This window comes from Ctenocephalides felis, unplaced genomic scaffold (assembly GCF_003426905.1).
Source record: "Ctenocephalides felis isolate EL2017-DRISC unplaced genomic scaffold, ASM342690v1 CF-g0.4_SCAFFOLD_01886, whole genome shotgun sequence".
NCBI classification, from domain to species: domain Eukaryota; kingdom Metazoa; phylum Arthropoda; class Insecta; order Siphonaptera; family Pulicidae; genus Ctenocephalides; species Ctenocephalides felis.
In genome coordinates, this window is record NW_020538040.1 from 88,234,530 (window position 1) to 88,250,453 (window position 15,924).

Consider the following 15,924-nt stretch of genomic DNA (forward strand, 5'->3'; position numbering starts at 1 on the left):
TTCGAAGAAGAGTTCAGAAAATATGAGCTGCTAATTTTAAAATTTCCGGACGTTTCTTGACATTTCTTGGATATTTTCTCAAAAGCGGCTGCACGGTTTTCAGAAGTTTAAAAGGCATTCGATGTATTTCGAAAAGAACTAGTGCTGATTACACGTAAACTAATATAATAATTCCTAATTGATTAACTCCATTATATACAACTAGTCTATACATTGAATTGTACAAGTATTGTAAGGAACTGAGTACATAATTTATGTCAATTAATAAGATTAATCATATTAATTTTGTTATTAATTATATTTATTAACACCTACAAATATTCATTTTCATATAAAAGTACTCAAGATTTTTTACAATACGTTATGAAATAATAATCGTACTATTATCTATCATAATATTATACTATACCATACTATTATATATCATAGATAATCTAACTATTACCTATCATACCGTGAGAAACCTATACCATCAATTCTTATTCTTACAAATAATCTATTATCACTAGATAATTATTTGTTTATTAAATAAATATATATAAATACCCATACACCCTATATGCCCTTTTACTAGTTATAAACCTTACTTTCTACTATTTATTCCTACTATTTATTTTTACCTTACGCTCTATATCTATTGTCTCACGCACCTTAACCACTAATCTATCAGGTCAAAATGAAAGTCAAATTGGACTTTTGTGTAAACTTCCCTAATTTTAATGAAAAAATGAATTGCTGCCACAATTACCAAGTATATTTATAATGTAACGAATAATATTTGATAAGAACATCAGCAATTATTTGAGAAAGGTAATGCCAATACGTACGCAACGGATAAGACTTGGATTATATTATATATACAAAATTCTACTAAAATTCATGTACATGATCCCAAAAAATATAGATGGCCACTTGTTATTGAACTAGGATATGGATAAAAAAATTATAATTTCGCTAATAAAAAAATTAAACTATAAATTATTATCTCACTTCAAAATCGGGGTATGCATATTCATATAATTTTCATGTAAAATTATTCAAAAATTATTCAGAAAACAACTTCTTTCATAATAAATCTATTTATAGTATACTCAAATTGAATTGTCCAATATATAATATTATATCTGCCATTTGTAGTCGAAGGGACTAAGTAATAGCTCCCTTAAGTGTCTTAACTCATCCGAAGAAAAGCTTGGGGCTACGTCAATTCCAAAAAACATTTTATGCGTTGGACATGTAAAAGTGCGAGCAAAGGCAACTTTCATAGATTTTTTACAAATTTTTATAAACTCCTTTTTCATTTGTAAGATAATGTAAAACAATAAAACATAATATACTGACATCAAGAATTAACACTAATACTGATACAAATTCTAAACAAAATGGTTGAACACAATTTTAGAAGTCAAAATGCTGGTCATGCAATTTTGTCGGGTTAAATATCAATAAATTGGATTACTGATAATTCGATGCTTTGATAAATGCTTTTAAACTATAGTAATAGGGCTATAAACACAACATATATTTGCCCTCATATCGCCCCAAGAACTATTAAAGGAAAAAACAACTTATGACTACATAAAATGACAAAAATGGAGAAATGTATTATTGTATATAAAGATGATAATGAAATCAAAATATGTACCAAAATTGAAACAAACTAGGACATTCGGGACCATGAAACTAGACAAAAACCAAATTTTCACGTTTAAAGCTCGTTAAAAAACAGTCAAGTGAGTTTGCTGACAAGCACAAATCGTCTTTAAAACAAGCTCTAATTAGTCATAGATTTAACTAAATTCAAAATTACATTGAAAAATATATTATACATGAACTAAATTAATTTTATTTTCATATAGAAACGTATTGATGGTAAATATTTGCATGTGTATGTGTGCGGGTATGTGTATGCGGTTATATTTTTATACATAAAAATTGTTGAATAGATTAGAGAATGAAGTATTATAAACTAAAATACCGGATAGTACTGAATAAAAAATGTTCACTGTGATCTCTTAAACCAGACAATTCGTCTGGCTTAGATAAATTAATTTTAATCATATATTTTAATAGATAGAAGAAGGTCAAGTTTATATCTCAAATTATCACCTTAGCTAAAAATGAGTGTTGTTATTGTCGTTGTGAAATGAATAGTGAAATTAAACAAATAAAATTAACTATGATAGTTTCATAAAATTTATTTAGAGTATAATTTAATTTACAGGGTTTATTTATGTATAATATATAAGCACTGAAAAATCATATTTCTAATAATGTCTATAATTATTAAACCCAGCACTGCTCACATGTCCATTGTTTTAAACAAAGTATAATACCACAATATCTTTTACACAAAAAATCAGCACTTTTCTTATGTCGTGATGTTCAATTAAAAAATATCATTCTAATAACCCATCCTTATTCGAAAAGAACTCGATACTCTACATGAGAATCTTTTGTGTCCGAACTCTATTATCAGATCAGTAAATTTCCTACTATGTATATTTAACGTATAGCTTTAACAAGACACCCGATATTTGTGTTTTACTACGGTGCTTTGATGAATTTAATGATGCGTTAACAACAGATAAGCCCAAACGAATATATTTGACATGCAAATACCACGAGCAAAGCCATTGTTATGTATCACGTTGAAATGCGAGGTATTAAGAATAATCCATCATGATGAGAAAAACTAGAATTACTGTAATAGATCAAGTGCTGCTAATTGAAAACATCTTAATAATTACAAGGACTATATGTAATAATTTTTTTTTAACTACGCTACGTTTAGTACGCTCAAGCATTAAATGCATATTTCAACAATGTTAAACAAATTGCAAACTTATTCAAATTAAAAATGAATGCAATACATTTATTGATAATTGTTACGATCAGTATTATTTCAAAATTTTAGTACACTAATACCACGCGGGAAATACGTTTTATCAAAGTAGAGCGTAATGCGAAACAGCGCTAAACGAGGCTATCTTCACATGGAAATATTGGGGTTAAGGAAAGACGGCTGGGAAATTGCTTAAGTATTAAATTTAAAAAGTATGTTTTTTAATATAAATAAAACCAAACATTTATTTCTTAAGGCCCAAATTAATACCACATTATTATTTCCTTCAAAACTAAAAACAAAATATAAATAACAAAACGAATATTCTTGAAAAAACATACTCATATTTAGTTAGACTTTCGCGTTTTCAGTGTTATGCATTTTTGTGACAAAAGCATCTAATGTTGTTTGCCTTTCCCTCTTGGGTTGTTCTCTTAAAATTTCTTCATAAATGAATAGAGCATCTCTAGCACCATGTCTTACTTTTGAGCTCCTACCAAAATTCAGATCATTTTCAATGAATTGATACATCATTCCAGTTATGGTAAACAAACTCGTTTTTACAAACGCCATCGAAAGTTCTTTTTGCTCTTCCTCTGAATCAGTGCCGTCAACATTTTTATTTCTATATTTATTTTTTAGAGCTCATCATTAGAAAGGGTTGAACTAAAAGAGCGCTAAACCGAAACAGCGCTGAATGAAACAGTGTTAAGTGGGGTATTACTGTACCTACTAGGTGAATATTTCCTTTGATCGTAATAATCCCGAGGCTACTATTCCCTTTGACCCTAATAATCCCTAGACTATGCTAATGCCAACATATTTTGTAATTCAATTTTTTTTGCATTTAATCACATAAAAATAATATTAAAATAATAAATAAAGTAAAATATCAATATATAAAATTATACAAGCACTTTTTGTAATGTTTAAAACAATTTATCACAAAAAAACTATTTCCAATCCCGCCTTTAGGGTATAAGATTTTTGGATTGTAAATAAGTGAATGGAATTTTCGTGTGTTGAACAAAGGTACTTTTAAAGTTTCTCTGTTTATGGCAAACAACACTAATAATAAGCTCATAGTATCTCATATTCTTGTATATATATTGTGAGATGTATCGGAAGGAACAATCATTGCAAACCACAGAATATGCACGTCAGTTCTACGCCAGTATTGAAATTGAAGTAAAAGATTTAATGTTAGTGAACAAAATTATTCATGCAGGTAGAAAATTATGTTTTTTTTCTTAATTTCCTTTTTGTAGAAAGAATTTTAGATATAATTTTAATATTTTGTTATATAATATATAATCTTATTATCATCATTTTTATTTTTCTAATAATAGATCCACTAATTTTTTAAGTACATATATAGTTTTGATGTGTTAATCTCTAATCAAGATTATGTTTCTGGTCAGATGTCCTAAAGATGGAACTAACATAGTTCCAAAACGTCAAAAATAGATAAAACTTTTATTGGTATTGGCATTTTATTACTATAAATATAGGATAGGGTGAGAAAAAGATCCACTTTGGGAATCACTGGATTAGACAGTAGCATTAGTGAAAATCAACCTTTTTTGGGTCCCGCCCCACCTTAAGAGGGGCGATACATGTAATCGCCTTAATTTTTACCATTTTTTGAGGACTTTTTAAACTGGGAAGGAATGATTGAATCTTTTTGAACTTTTTTAGGGTTATTTATTATATATTAAAATACCCAAAAAAAATATTTTTTTATTTTTTTTTTTAAATGGCTGCCGTAAAAATAAATCTGCCAAGACCCTCTCGGAAAACGCCATCAATTTGCGGGCGTTCTCACTTTTCGTACGGTGATCTGAATTTAAAAAAATTAGTTTGTACGTGTTCATAAAACATATATCTTCTAGTTAAACCAAAAAAAAATTAAAAAAGTCACAAAATCGTAAATTGGCACACCTTAGAAAAAAAAGTTCGATTTTTCACCTTTTTTTCAATGTTTTTTTTGGTAAAAGGGTTAATTTTTGAAATTTTTTTTGGAATGTTTGAGGTTTAACTAGAAGCTATTACTGTAAAGTAGATGTGTGCAAAATTTCATTGGAATCGGTTGAGAACTTTTTGAGTTATCCCCCCCGCAAATTTCAAAAATGTCGTTTTGAGAAAAACGCGTTTAAAGTTTTGACACAGAAACAGATAAGAGTACAATAGCACTCGAGCGTCGAGTTGAGGCGTGGCACTTAAATGAGTTTTTATTGTATAAATAATGATAATTTTGTTTTGAATATTTACAGGCATATTTTTGAGATGTTATTGTAACGATTTATGAAAGAAAAAAAAATCGATTTTTTTTTTCTTGTTACATGTATCGCCCCCCTTAAGGTTTCTAAAAACGTTATGCTCCCCCCATACAATTTTTTTTTTGTTCCTGAAAAAATACAAATGATAACTTTTAAGATAAAATCACTATTAAATTCTGATTAGACATCATAAGTCAAGAATAAGTCAAAAAAAACGAAAATTTCAAACTAATTTTATTACTAAACTTTTTAAAAAGTCAGGTCAGCCCGGGAGAAAAAATATAACTTCGACACTAGGCAAGCAAGGTTAAAAACTAAGACCTAAGTTCAATCTAGCATTTTTTGTTAAATGTTTTACCGATACTATACTAATTTAAATTCAAATCACGAAAATTTTCAAATTGCCCCCCTGAATTTACAAATTGCCCACCGGTGGGGCGTGTGCCCCACGTTGGGAATCACTGGTCTAATCGAAAAGTACTGCATCCTGCATCACAACACAGCACGTATCAAACAAGCAACTATGAACTATGTTCAGTAAAATTCGCAGTTAATTCCTAATTGTAAAAAAATTTTTCAGATATTTTTTTAAAATTTGTAATCTGTCCCTTTTTAACCCAAGAGCTAAGTAAAAAGATATAGTCATCGGGCGAACAGAAATATTTAAACAAATTTGTACGAAATTTTAGCCATATTATTATACCAATGCAAAATAAAAATTTTATGGCCATATTTTTACAAAGATCACACCGTATATAACATTGATCAGGTATTTCGTCAGATCAGCAGTGTTGGAATAACTATTTATTAAATGTTTCTCTTGTAAAATTGCTTTCTTTAACTTAATTTACTATTATTAAACTCTTACTAATTATTTATTATTTTTAACACCTTTGCCAAGGTAAAGGTTCAAAGGTCCTTTTTACCCCACTCACATATGAGCTAATATAGAGGTTATATAAAAACAACTGTTCAATCTAACTTAAAATTAACTATACATCTTATAAAACAATTAAATGACGCATACTTAGAAATCATATTAAGATCTTGTAAACTAAACAACAGTGCTCACAACCAATAAAACTAATAACAAAACAAAAAAAACTTTTGTTATGGATTTTTAAACATTGCCGTTTATCTCCTGATAGCGACGACGTTAGAATTAAGGTGATGGCTGGTTTTACATCTTTTACACTCTTCTCTCTAATATTGTTATTAAAAAAATCATAACTTTACTTGTTTCTGAGATATTGGTGGTGCACCTTTATATATATATATATATATATATATATATATATATATATATATATATATATATATATATATTAGGGTGGTCCTTAAAATGGTCATTTTCAAATTTCCTTGCTCCCAGGGGCTCAAATGGTTCCAAATAGATAAAAAACAATTCTCTGAAAGTTTTAGCTCTTAATATTAACGTTTAGATAGAGCGCAATTTAATCAAAGTTTTGTATGGAAATAGCATGAAAAAATTTTCAAAAATTTTAAACATGTTTTTTAGATGTAATTTAGCGAACAAATGAATGAATAAAACGCATTCATTTGTCGCTAAGTTATACCTAAAACATTTTTTTTAAATTTTCAAAATTTTTTCCATGCTCTTTCCATACAAAGTTTGATTGAATTGCGCTCTATCTAAACGTTAATATTAAGAGCTAAAACTGTTAAGATTTGTTTTTTATCAGTTTGGAACCATTTGAGCCCCTGGGAGGAGCAAGGAAATTCGAAAATGACCGTTTTAAGGACCACCCTAATATATATATATATATATATATATATATATATATATATATATATATATATATATATATATATATATATATATTATCTGATTGTATACAAATTCTGCTCTCCATTATGACGATTTTGCATTATGAATGCTGCCATTTGGGATAAAGAACACGGAAGCAGCGTGTAAGCGAAAAATTTGGTTTTTTGGAAATGCGAAAGTTCACCGGAAGCATGAAGTTGTTCCGCACGGATTGCACGATGAGCATTTCACATCGCATCAAGCCATGGGAAATGAATTTTTAATGTCAGAGTAAACATCGGGGAACCGACGAGGACTAAGGCGAGCAAGCCTCGCAACCTACGCGCGAATCCGTTCGGTAAATATTGTTCTACAGGGGTTATAACACTCTGACACTCGCTGAGGGCTAAAACTGACATGTCATACGATTTCACACTGATTCACGCGCAATTAAAGATCATATGGGCGTCCGAGTAGCGCGCGCTGACGTGCACGCATAAAAAACACGTGGGAGATCAAAAAGCAGACGGAGGTGAGGATCGGCAGAAGCTTTCAATGAAAAAATTGAATGAAATGTATAAACCGAATAAGAGTCTATATTTAAAATATATACATTTTCATACGCCGTTTGTCTGTTAACGTGAATTAAGTTAAAATAATCCTCTAATAAAGAGTACGTCTCAAGAGCTCCCACTTATAAGCTGAATTCAATAAATATGAACAATTCATACCTTACGAAAATTATTTAATGCTACTCAAAAATCTCATGGCTGTACTAATTAGGTTTAAAAGTATTCGATAAGATGTAAGTACAGTAGGCCCTCGCTTTACACGGCACTCTGGGTACACGGTTCCCATACTACACGGAGCAAAAATCCGACATCCCTCCGACTACACGGACTTCTTATTACACGGTATTTGGTCAACAGCCCATAAGTTCGTTGTGCAAAAGGGTATTGATGTAAATTTTGTTATCGACTTTTATCTTTTAGACATGCCTGATTGTATAATAGTCGCCTAAGAACACGTTTGAGCTGACTACTGCGTCGCGCCAATTTTTGAATAAGGTGTCAATGTCCTACATGTCATTTCGTCCGTATTTCTCCTACTTCAAGTTGTATTTCTTGGTCTCCATACAACGCGATAAAAATGGTGCGATTTGTACCAACTCTGAGTCTCTCATAGCACGGTTTCCATACTGCACTATGTAAGGTTCCATAGAACGCACTACGAATTAGCCTTAATTGTATCTTAAATACGAGTTTCTTATAGCACGGTTCCTATACTGCACGGTACGCACTTGCCGCGTAAAGCGAGGGTTTACTGTATTTCAAACGATCGTAAAAATCGTAAACAAGATAAGATACTAATTAGCCATTATAAATACATTTACATTTTCAAGCATTACTTTTAATTTATGTGTAATATTTTTTATTGTTTTACTTGAAAAGAAAAAAATATAGGGGAGACTGGATACGATTACGCCACTTTTATCTGATCAGCAATAATTTTGTTAATTTACCAGTTAGCTGGGAAAAAAGTAAATTAAAGTAATTTAAACATTTGTCTATGTAAAAATACTAAAATACCGTCCTTAAATACGATGGGTTTGTCGTAAATTCAAATCATACAAGAAAGGGCGAAAACCGACATGTCATACGATTTCACACTGCATCAAAATAGATTAAAAAACAAAAGCTATAAACATCATAATAGTTTATAACAACTTTTATTGTCGTTAATAACAATGATATGTAATACAAAACACAAGGCAACAGAAACATTTAAACAAAACTTATGAACAATATATAACAAAACATGACTTTTTAAACAAAGTTATCAAGATTTTTGTGTGAATTCTTTATTTTTTTGTACTGAATTATCCTTTTCCTTTCTATTTCGTATTTTGTCTTCGTTTAGTTGAATTCATTTATCTGTTTAATCTTTACCAAAAAATAGAAGAAATACATGTCACTCTATACCCACAATTTTTTTCGCAAACGTACCCAATGTACGATTTTAAAACATATTATTAAATCTGAGCTAAATTATCTAAACAAAAACGGTATTTATCACATAACTAATGATACATATATAATAATAATTATTATTAAAAGAATTCGAACACGAAAACTTACTTTTAGCTCTTTAAAAGCAATACAGTCTACAGATTATGCTAATGTAAAACATTGACTTAAAGTAATAATGTGAACTTGTTCGAACAATCACACTTCATCTTTCTCACTTCGTATTCTATATCAAAATCAGTATAGTTTAGCTGTTATGGCAACTGTCACTACCGTACCCTGGCACAACCGTACCCAGTCTCTCTACTTAAGAAATAATAGGATAATTATTTTTTTTAAATTGATGTGGTTAGGAGTTCAATTTTTCTCTTATGAACTGTTGTACGAACTTCAGTAATTATAAACGATGTGGCTATATAGATAGGAAATCAAACGGTTGCTGTAACAATTTCAGTAATGGTGATAATTTTTTGATTGATTCAGAAATGCCGGGGAAGAGCTATTTTCACTTCGAAATCATATTGCCATCTATATTTTCAACTGAAATTCGATGTCACTGCTGCTTAACATCAGACTATACAATGTGGGTATCGAATCGGAACTTCTGTTTCGATGTTCTTAGCTCTAACCACTAAGCCTCTGGGAAGATATGGGTTTAACCAACAAAAAATGTTGAGATATTTATAGTTTAGAATAATTATAGAAACTGATTAAAACAGTCGAATTTGTTTGTTTAGAATAGATGATGGGAGCATAATTGAATAAATAATGGAAACCATTTGTAAATAAATGCATGTTTTGACATATCAATTAAATTCAATACAGCAGAGAATTTTAAAGATTAGGTATTATATTTATGTGATAAATATCAAAAATGTTTGTGCATCGTATCAACTGAATATTCTATAGAATTTATAAAAGACTATTATTAATCAAAGATAAAATACCTGAAGTAGCCTAGGAGCGCCTGTTAAACTCTGCAGTCCTGCACCCAGAGTTGATAAGAAGGAGCCGATCAGAATGACCCATTGATTAGGCCATGCGATATTAGCCACTACAAGCTTCCCTCCTATTGACTGACCGAATCTAAAATAATCAATAAAAATAAAATAAGAATTTCTCAACTATCCGTTTTCTAGAGCGCTTTTTGTAACTGAAATCTTAGTAATTAAATGAATGAAATTCTAGCAACTAAATTGGTGAAGTGTTAATAACATAAAATTGTAATCTAAAGTTGAAAACATAAAATTAATTTTTATTACTAATGTAACTTTTATTCAACTTTAATAATAATAGTAATTATTTTCAATTTCACTCAGAGAATTTAGAGTGTATCTCTTCTCCAGCTATTAAATAATCAAAAAGGCTATATTGAATTAATTTATATTTACTAATGTAACTCTTATCCAATATTAATAATAATAGTAATAATTTTTATTTTCACTCACAATCAGAGAATTTAAAGTGTATCTCTTTCCCAGCTATTAAATAATGAGAAAGGCTATAATTAATTTTCAAGAAAATTGGTCCTCATTCAGAGTTTCCAACAGTCCCGACAAGATATGAACTCAACTCATATATTGACTTATGATGAAACTAGGTTTAGGAGAAGTACGGACAAAATGAGTGTTTTGTTTTTTAATGATATTTATTTATTTAATGATATGATAATCAGTCCTAATCATTTTTCTTCATCTTATAATTAGATTCATTGACTACTAGCAATCGAGTCCTTTAAATAGACAAATAGTCCTTAATCATATATATTAAAGAAAAATGAAATCTATTACAAAAACCATTTTGTGCATATAGAATGGACAAAATGACATAAAAGGTAACGACATACCGAGATACTAATTAATAAAAAGATAATTAACAAATAAATCGTTTAGTTTTCTTCGGGACAACCTCACATGACGTATAATCCTAAAGGGAAATCACACATTGTGAACAACCTTCGCTGGACACAGAATAGCAAAATGGTATTTTGGATAAATGCTAGTCTCTTACTTTTACTGATGAATTCTTTAGCCTGATTTTAGAAGTAGTTAGAAGGTAAAAGCCAATCACTTTTGACAGGTTTCAATTTTCTTTTTTTGGGTCTATAATAAACTACCCTATACTGCTTGTGAAATAGTCATTTTGTCTTTTGTATAAGTATGTCATTATGCCCAAAACTAAGCAAAAATGAATAAATAATTACACCTGATCATTGCAATAAAATTGATTAAAATAACTACTACTAGAAACGGTTAATTGATTTTAATAGAAAGAATTACAAATAACTATAACTAAGTCTCAAAAAAAAAACATTAGCAACCCTCCGTCAAAGTAAACTTTTGAAGGCGCCATACACGTTTGAACTGATTACTAAGACAAGATTGTGAGAATGACAATCAACGTCTGATAGGATTGTGCTTATAGTTTTCTTAATGTTAAGCAGTCGCAAAAACACCACTAAACCTAGTTAATTTTTAAATAAGGTTACTGTGTCATTTTGTCCATATACACTATTTTGCCCGTATTTCCCCTACTGGAATATAAGGGCATATAAGAAAATATACAATTTGAAAGCTTAAAATAAACAAGAAACAAATTCATTTTAAATAAATCTCGGTCAAGCTATAAATATTACAAACTAATGTATTTGACTTGGACGTTTAATTTGTGACAACAATGTATGATGTTGTATCGTTGTATCAAATAACTAAGTGCGCGGGTCATAAACCGAAATTATCGCATCCATAATCCCCTTATATTCCAAGGGTTTTAATAATTTTGCTCGACGGGGTAATTTAACGTAAACTTACTTGTCTCTGAGCAATAGATTATCAACAGTGCCTGCGAATAACAACACTGTAGATAAGTAAACCGTCGAGGTCGTGAGAATGGCACATATCGTGCCCACCGGTATGGATTTTTGGGCGTCTGCTAAATCCCCGGAACGATTCGAACCGGCCATTATACCTGGAAGAGAATAGACATAAATTGATTTTAATTGTATTAATTTCATAGAAAGTCACTTCTTTCATATTATGAATACGCTCTCATAACATACGCTTGGATAATAGAAATTTTAGTATTTATTATTACTATTAATTTTTAGTATTTAATTAAATTTTAGTATTGACTATTATTATAAGAATAATTTATTCTATATTGCTAAAATATGTAGGCAAACTAGGGGCTATCTGTAACAGGGGTAACTAGGCGTTTTTATAAGGATTTTAAATGATATTAACATATTTTTTTGTTTCGATTGAACATTTACACAGTTCTGCATAATATTGTCATAGCTACTGTCCCGCAGGCCGATGCAATATATAAACTGTGCAGGTCCGTCGTTTTTGGTTTATTATTTTTATCGACCAATTTTAAATTTTATACATATTAATAATTCATTGATTATTGTAAAAAAACATACCTGGGGTTATTTGAAATATACAAGAATTATATACAGATTAAAGTGAAGATGATTAATTGGAATGCATAGTTTGTAAGATATGAGAACATGTACAATGTGTTACAGGAAACACTATCTTTCAAATGTATTAATTGCAGTTTACTCTATAACATAACCATATTTTTTATATGCATTAATTATAGTTTACGTTGATTTATGAAAACAATTACTTGGAATCTTAAAATTAACCAGAAATATCATTTTTCTTTTATTAATATGTAATTTTTTTTGTCGTTACTACTTGCTCCGATAGATGTCACAACTACCAACAAACACGAGGTAAGTTGCAACACTAGACTTTTTCTAAAAAATGATTAATTATAAAATAATAAACAATAATTATAAAATTATTTGTATGAAATTTTGTAAAGGAATAGTTATAGCATATATTCATCTTTAGTCTATAGAAATATGATAAATGGATCTCGAGATATGTATATGAATTAAAAAAAGCAGTTCAACGAGCTTCTAGCCTCCCTATATCTATTCAAAATGTATAAAAAAATTAACAAGCTTTAAAAAAGGTTAAAATTACACTTAAATTTAATATTTATAGACAATAATTGTTTTTCTCATCTCTACCTCTTTTTTAAAGTTGGAATAACCATTTCATGATTGTGATTGAAAACATATGGCTAGTATAAGAATTAACCCTTAAAAGTTTTTAAAGTTTTAAAATTTTAAATTTTAAATTGTTTTATATTGATTACTTGTTAGGTTTGTGCAAAAACTAGATAACAAATTCACAAAATATATGAAAAAAATCTACGAAATCAAGCATGAAAAAAACATTTTTTCATTTTAAAAAAATGTATTTAATAACTACGATAAAAATTCGTGCCTAAAAATGCTTTTACTCGTCGTCTCTCTATACACAATTTATGCATTTATCCAACTAGAATCAAAATAGTGAAATATAGCTAAAGTTGCTAACTCAAATTTTCGACTTTACGTTACATTTCTTATCCATCTGGTCTACCACATTTTCATCTAACAACTAATAAAAATGTATATGGATACTGTTTAAAACAAACACTGTTTATATAAATTTCTAAAAAAAATTGTGACTGAATTTATTAGTTTTAGAACAACGAACTAGCCAATTGAAGAATTGAACAATCTCTCTTGTAGTCATTACCCAAATACGGAAACTCACTTATTATGTATTTACTATTGACTTCGGCCCAAAACTCTATTCTGAATTTGTCTCGTTCATTTAGTATATTTTATATAAGTCTGCACCTACATTTTGACGAAAACAACTTCCCACATGACATTATTTTTCACAGTTAGTCCACATAATTTTTTCTCAGAAAATATAGAACGGACATTTCGTTAAAAATATTTCTGGTCGACAGAAGCTAGCAGCTCGCTTAAAACCACAAAAGAAAGATTTGCACGAAAATTCAACTTTGTCATTATTTCATAGTCACTTCGGCTTTAAAACTATTAAGTTTTGCCATACGGTCTAAAAAGTCAGAGGAAATAAATGCAGTAAAACTTAAAGTAGCAGAAAATCTACTAATACAAGACAACAATAAGTAAAAAATATCACAACCGAGATAAAGTCATTTGACAAAAATTGAAAATTAAGCAAATGAATTAAAAGATAGTTAATCACTCATTTCATTCAGCATCATTATTTGAAAATATACTGACATTGAAAATGATTAGTATAATCATGATAATATTCATATGTTTTACTGCAACTAATATGCATTTAACCACTCACAGCAAAAATAAATATAAATATAATCTATTTGCGTGGCTTTTCTAAATTATTATTTATATAATAAATGCCATATCCATAAATCTTATTTGCCAGAAATGTTTGCTGAACTGTAGTTCTCTATAATAAATAAGCATTTCTAAAATTTAACGTTAAGTTGTTAATAAATTAAACTAAAAAATAACGAAATAAAATTAGAGAAAAGTACGTTTTTATATAACAATATGAACAGCTCGTATACTGAGAGTTTATCTTCAAGAGAGAACGTAATTTAATAGCACCGTGAAATGTTTGCTTTTAGTATTAAACATAGATGAAGTCGAACATGGACAAAAGCTTTTGTTAAAATTACACCAGAACTATACGTAATAAATTGAATATTAAACTAATTTAACTCGCACAGTTGAACAAGCTACTTCAAGGGTCGATATTATAATTAGAGTAGTAATTTTGGTCAAATTTATTTTACTATTATTTTTTCCAGTCTTTTCAAAATATTTTTCACGATGAGCAATGATATTTTTGACTTATATATATATATATATATATATATATATATATATATATATATATATATATATATATTAGAGCGGGTAGATTTGTATGGGTCAAAAAAAGTCGCTTAAGCACCCATGATTTTCGGATACTAGGGATCAAAATAAGATACTTTGCTGAAGAAACTATACCTCGAAAATGAATTCTGATGACCTGTGCAATGACTCAAAAATAAGGGTTGAAATTTGAGAAATTCTATTTCTATTACAGAAAAAACAAAAACTGTGGAGAATTTTGGTACTAAATTGATAATAAAATTCAATTAATTGAGTGAGTTACTTAAAATATAAAGCAAGACTCAAGCGAAAAAATAGGTCCACCACTGATGTCTCAAAAACAAGTAAAGTTAAGATTTCTCTAACAAAAATATTTGAAAGTGGAGGGAAAAAGATGAACAACCAGCCATCGAAAAATAAACGGCAATATTTGAAAGTCCATAACAAAAGTAGTTTACAAGACCTTAATATAATTTTTAGGTATGTTATAATATGTATTGCTGATTTTAAGTGAGGTTCAACAGTTTGTTTTATATAACATTTATAAAAGCTTACACGTGGGTGGGGTAAAACGGACCAACTGAATTTTTACCCAGACAATAGTGTAAACTATAAAAAATAGTGATTAAAAAAGAGATAAATGAATTAATATTTTTTTCAACTCTGGGGATTGATATTTCTGTTTAATAATCAGATCAAGGATGTGCTTATTTTTATAAAAAAATATTTCAGAAAATTTATATTTTGCGTTGGTTAAATATTGTAGCTATTATTTCGGAAAATACTTTTGAAATTAAAAATAAGACTTTTGACCTGGTGGCATCTGGCCGTCCCATTTTACCGCGCCTATGAGATAAAAAGAATCGAAATTTTTGAAAAACAACAATGAACATCTCTACAATAATGAATTAGCTGGGAGTTTTACTAAACATAGTCTGTTTGTTTGATATGTGTGATTTGTTGTGATATAATTCGTTTGCTTTTTATAATATAATTGCTCAAAGTCAAATTGAACTTTTACCCCGCCCTATGCCATATCAAATGTACTCAACACCGATGATGACTTCACAGCCTCCATATAGACACTTTAATAATTGCAAGCAAAAAAAAAGTATATAATTATAATAATGTTTGTTTACTAAGGTAATAATATTAACTATGTCATAATATAACCATATTTTTTTTATTAAGTTTGAAGTTATTAAAAAAAATATAAATCAGTTACAAAATTAAAATAACACAAATATTTCATTTGCGAGTGC

The 15,924-nt window shown here is 28.9% G+C and overlaps 1 protein-coding gene across 1 annotated transcript in view; it reads right to left on the minus strand.

Moving 5' to 3' along the window:
• Positions 1–15,924, minus strand: part of LOC113378578 (solute carrier family 12 member 4) — a 278,020-nt gene that overhangs the window by 16,885 nt on the left and 245,211 nt on the right. Inside the window, exons 11-12 of the mRNA XM_026619122.1 lie at positions 11,730–11,886; positions 9,867–10,005 (exon numbers count right to left, since the gene is read on the minus strand). Coding sequence (XP_026474907.1) covers positions 9,867–10,005; positions 11,730–11,886 — 296 coding nt within the window. The remainder of the gene's footprint in view (positions 1–9,866; positions 10,006–11,729; positions 11,887–15,924) is intronic.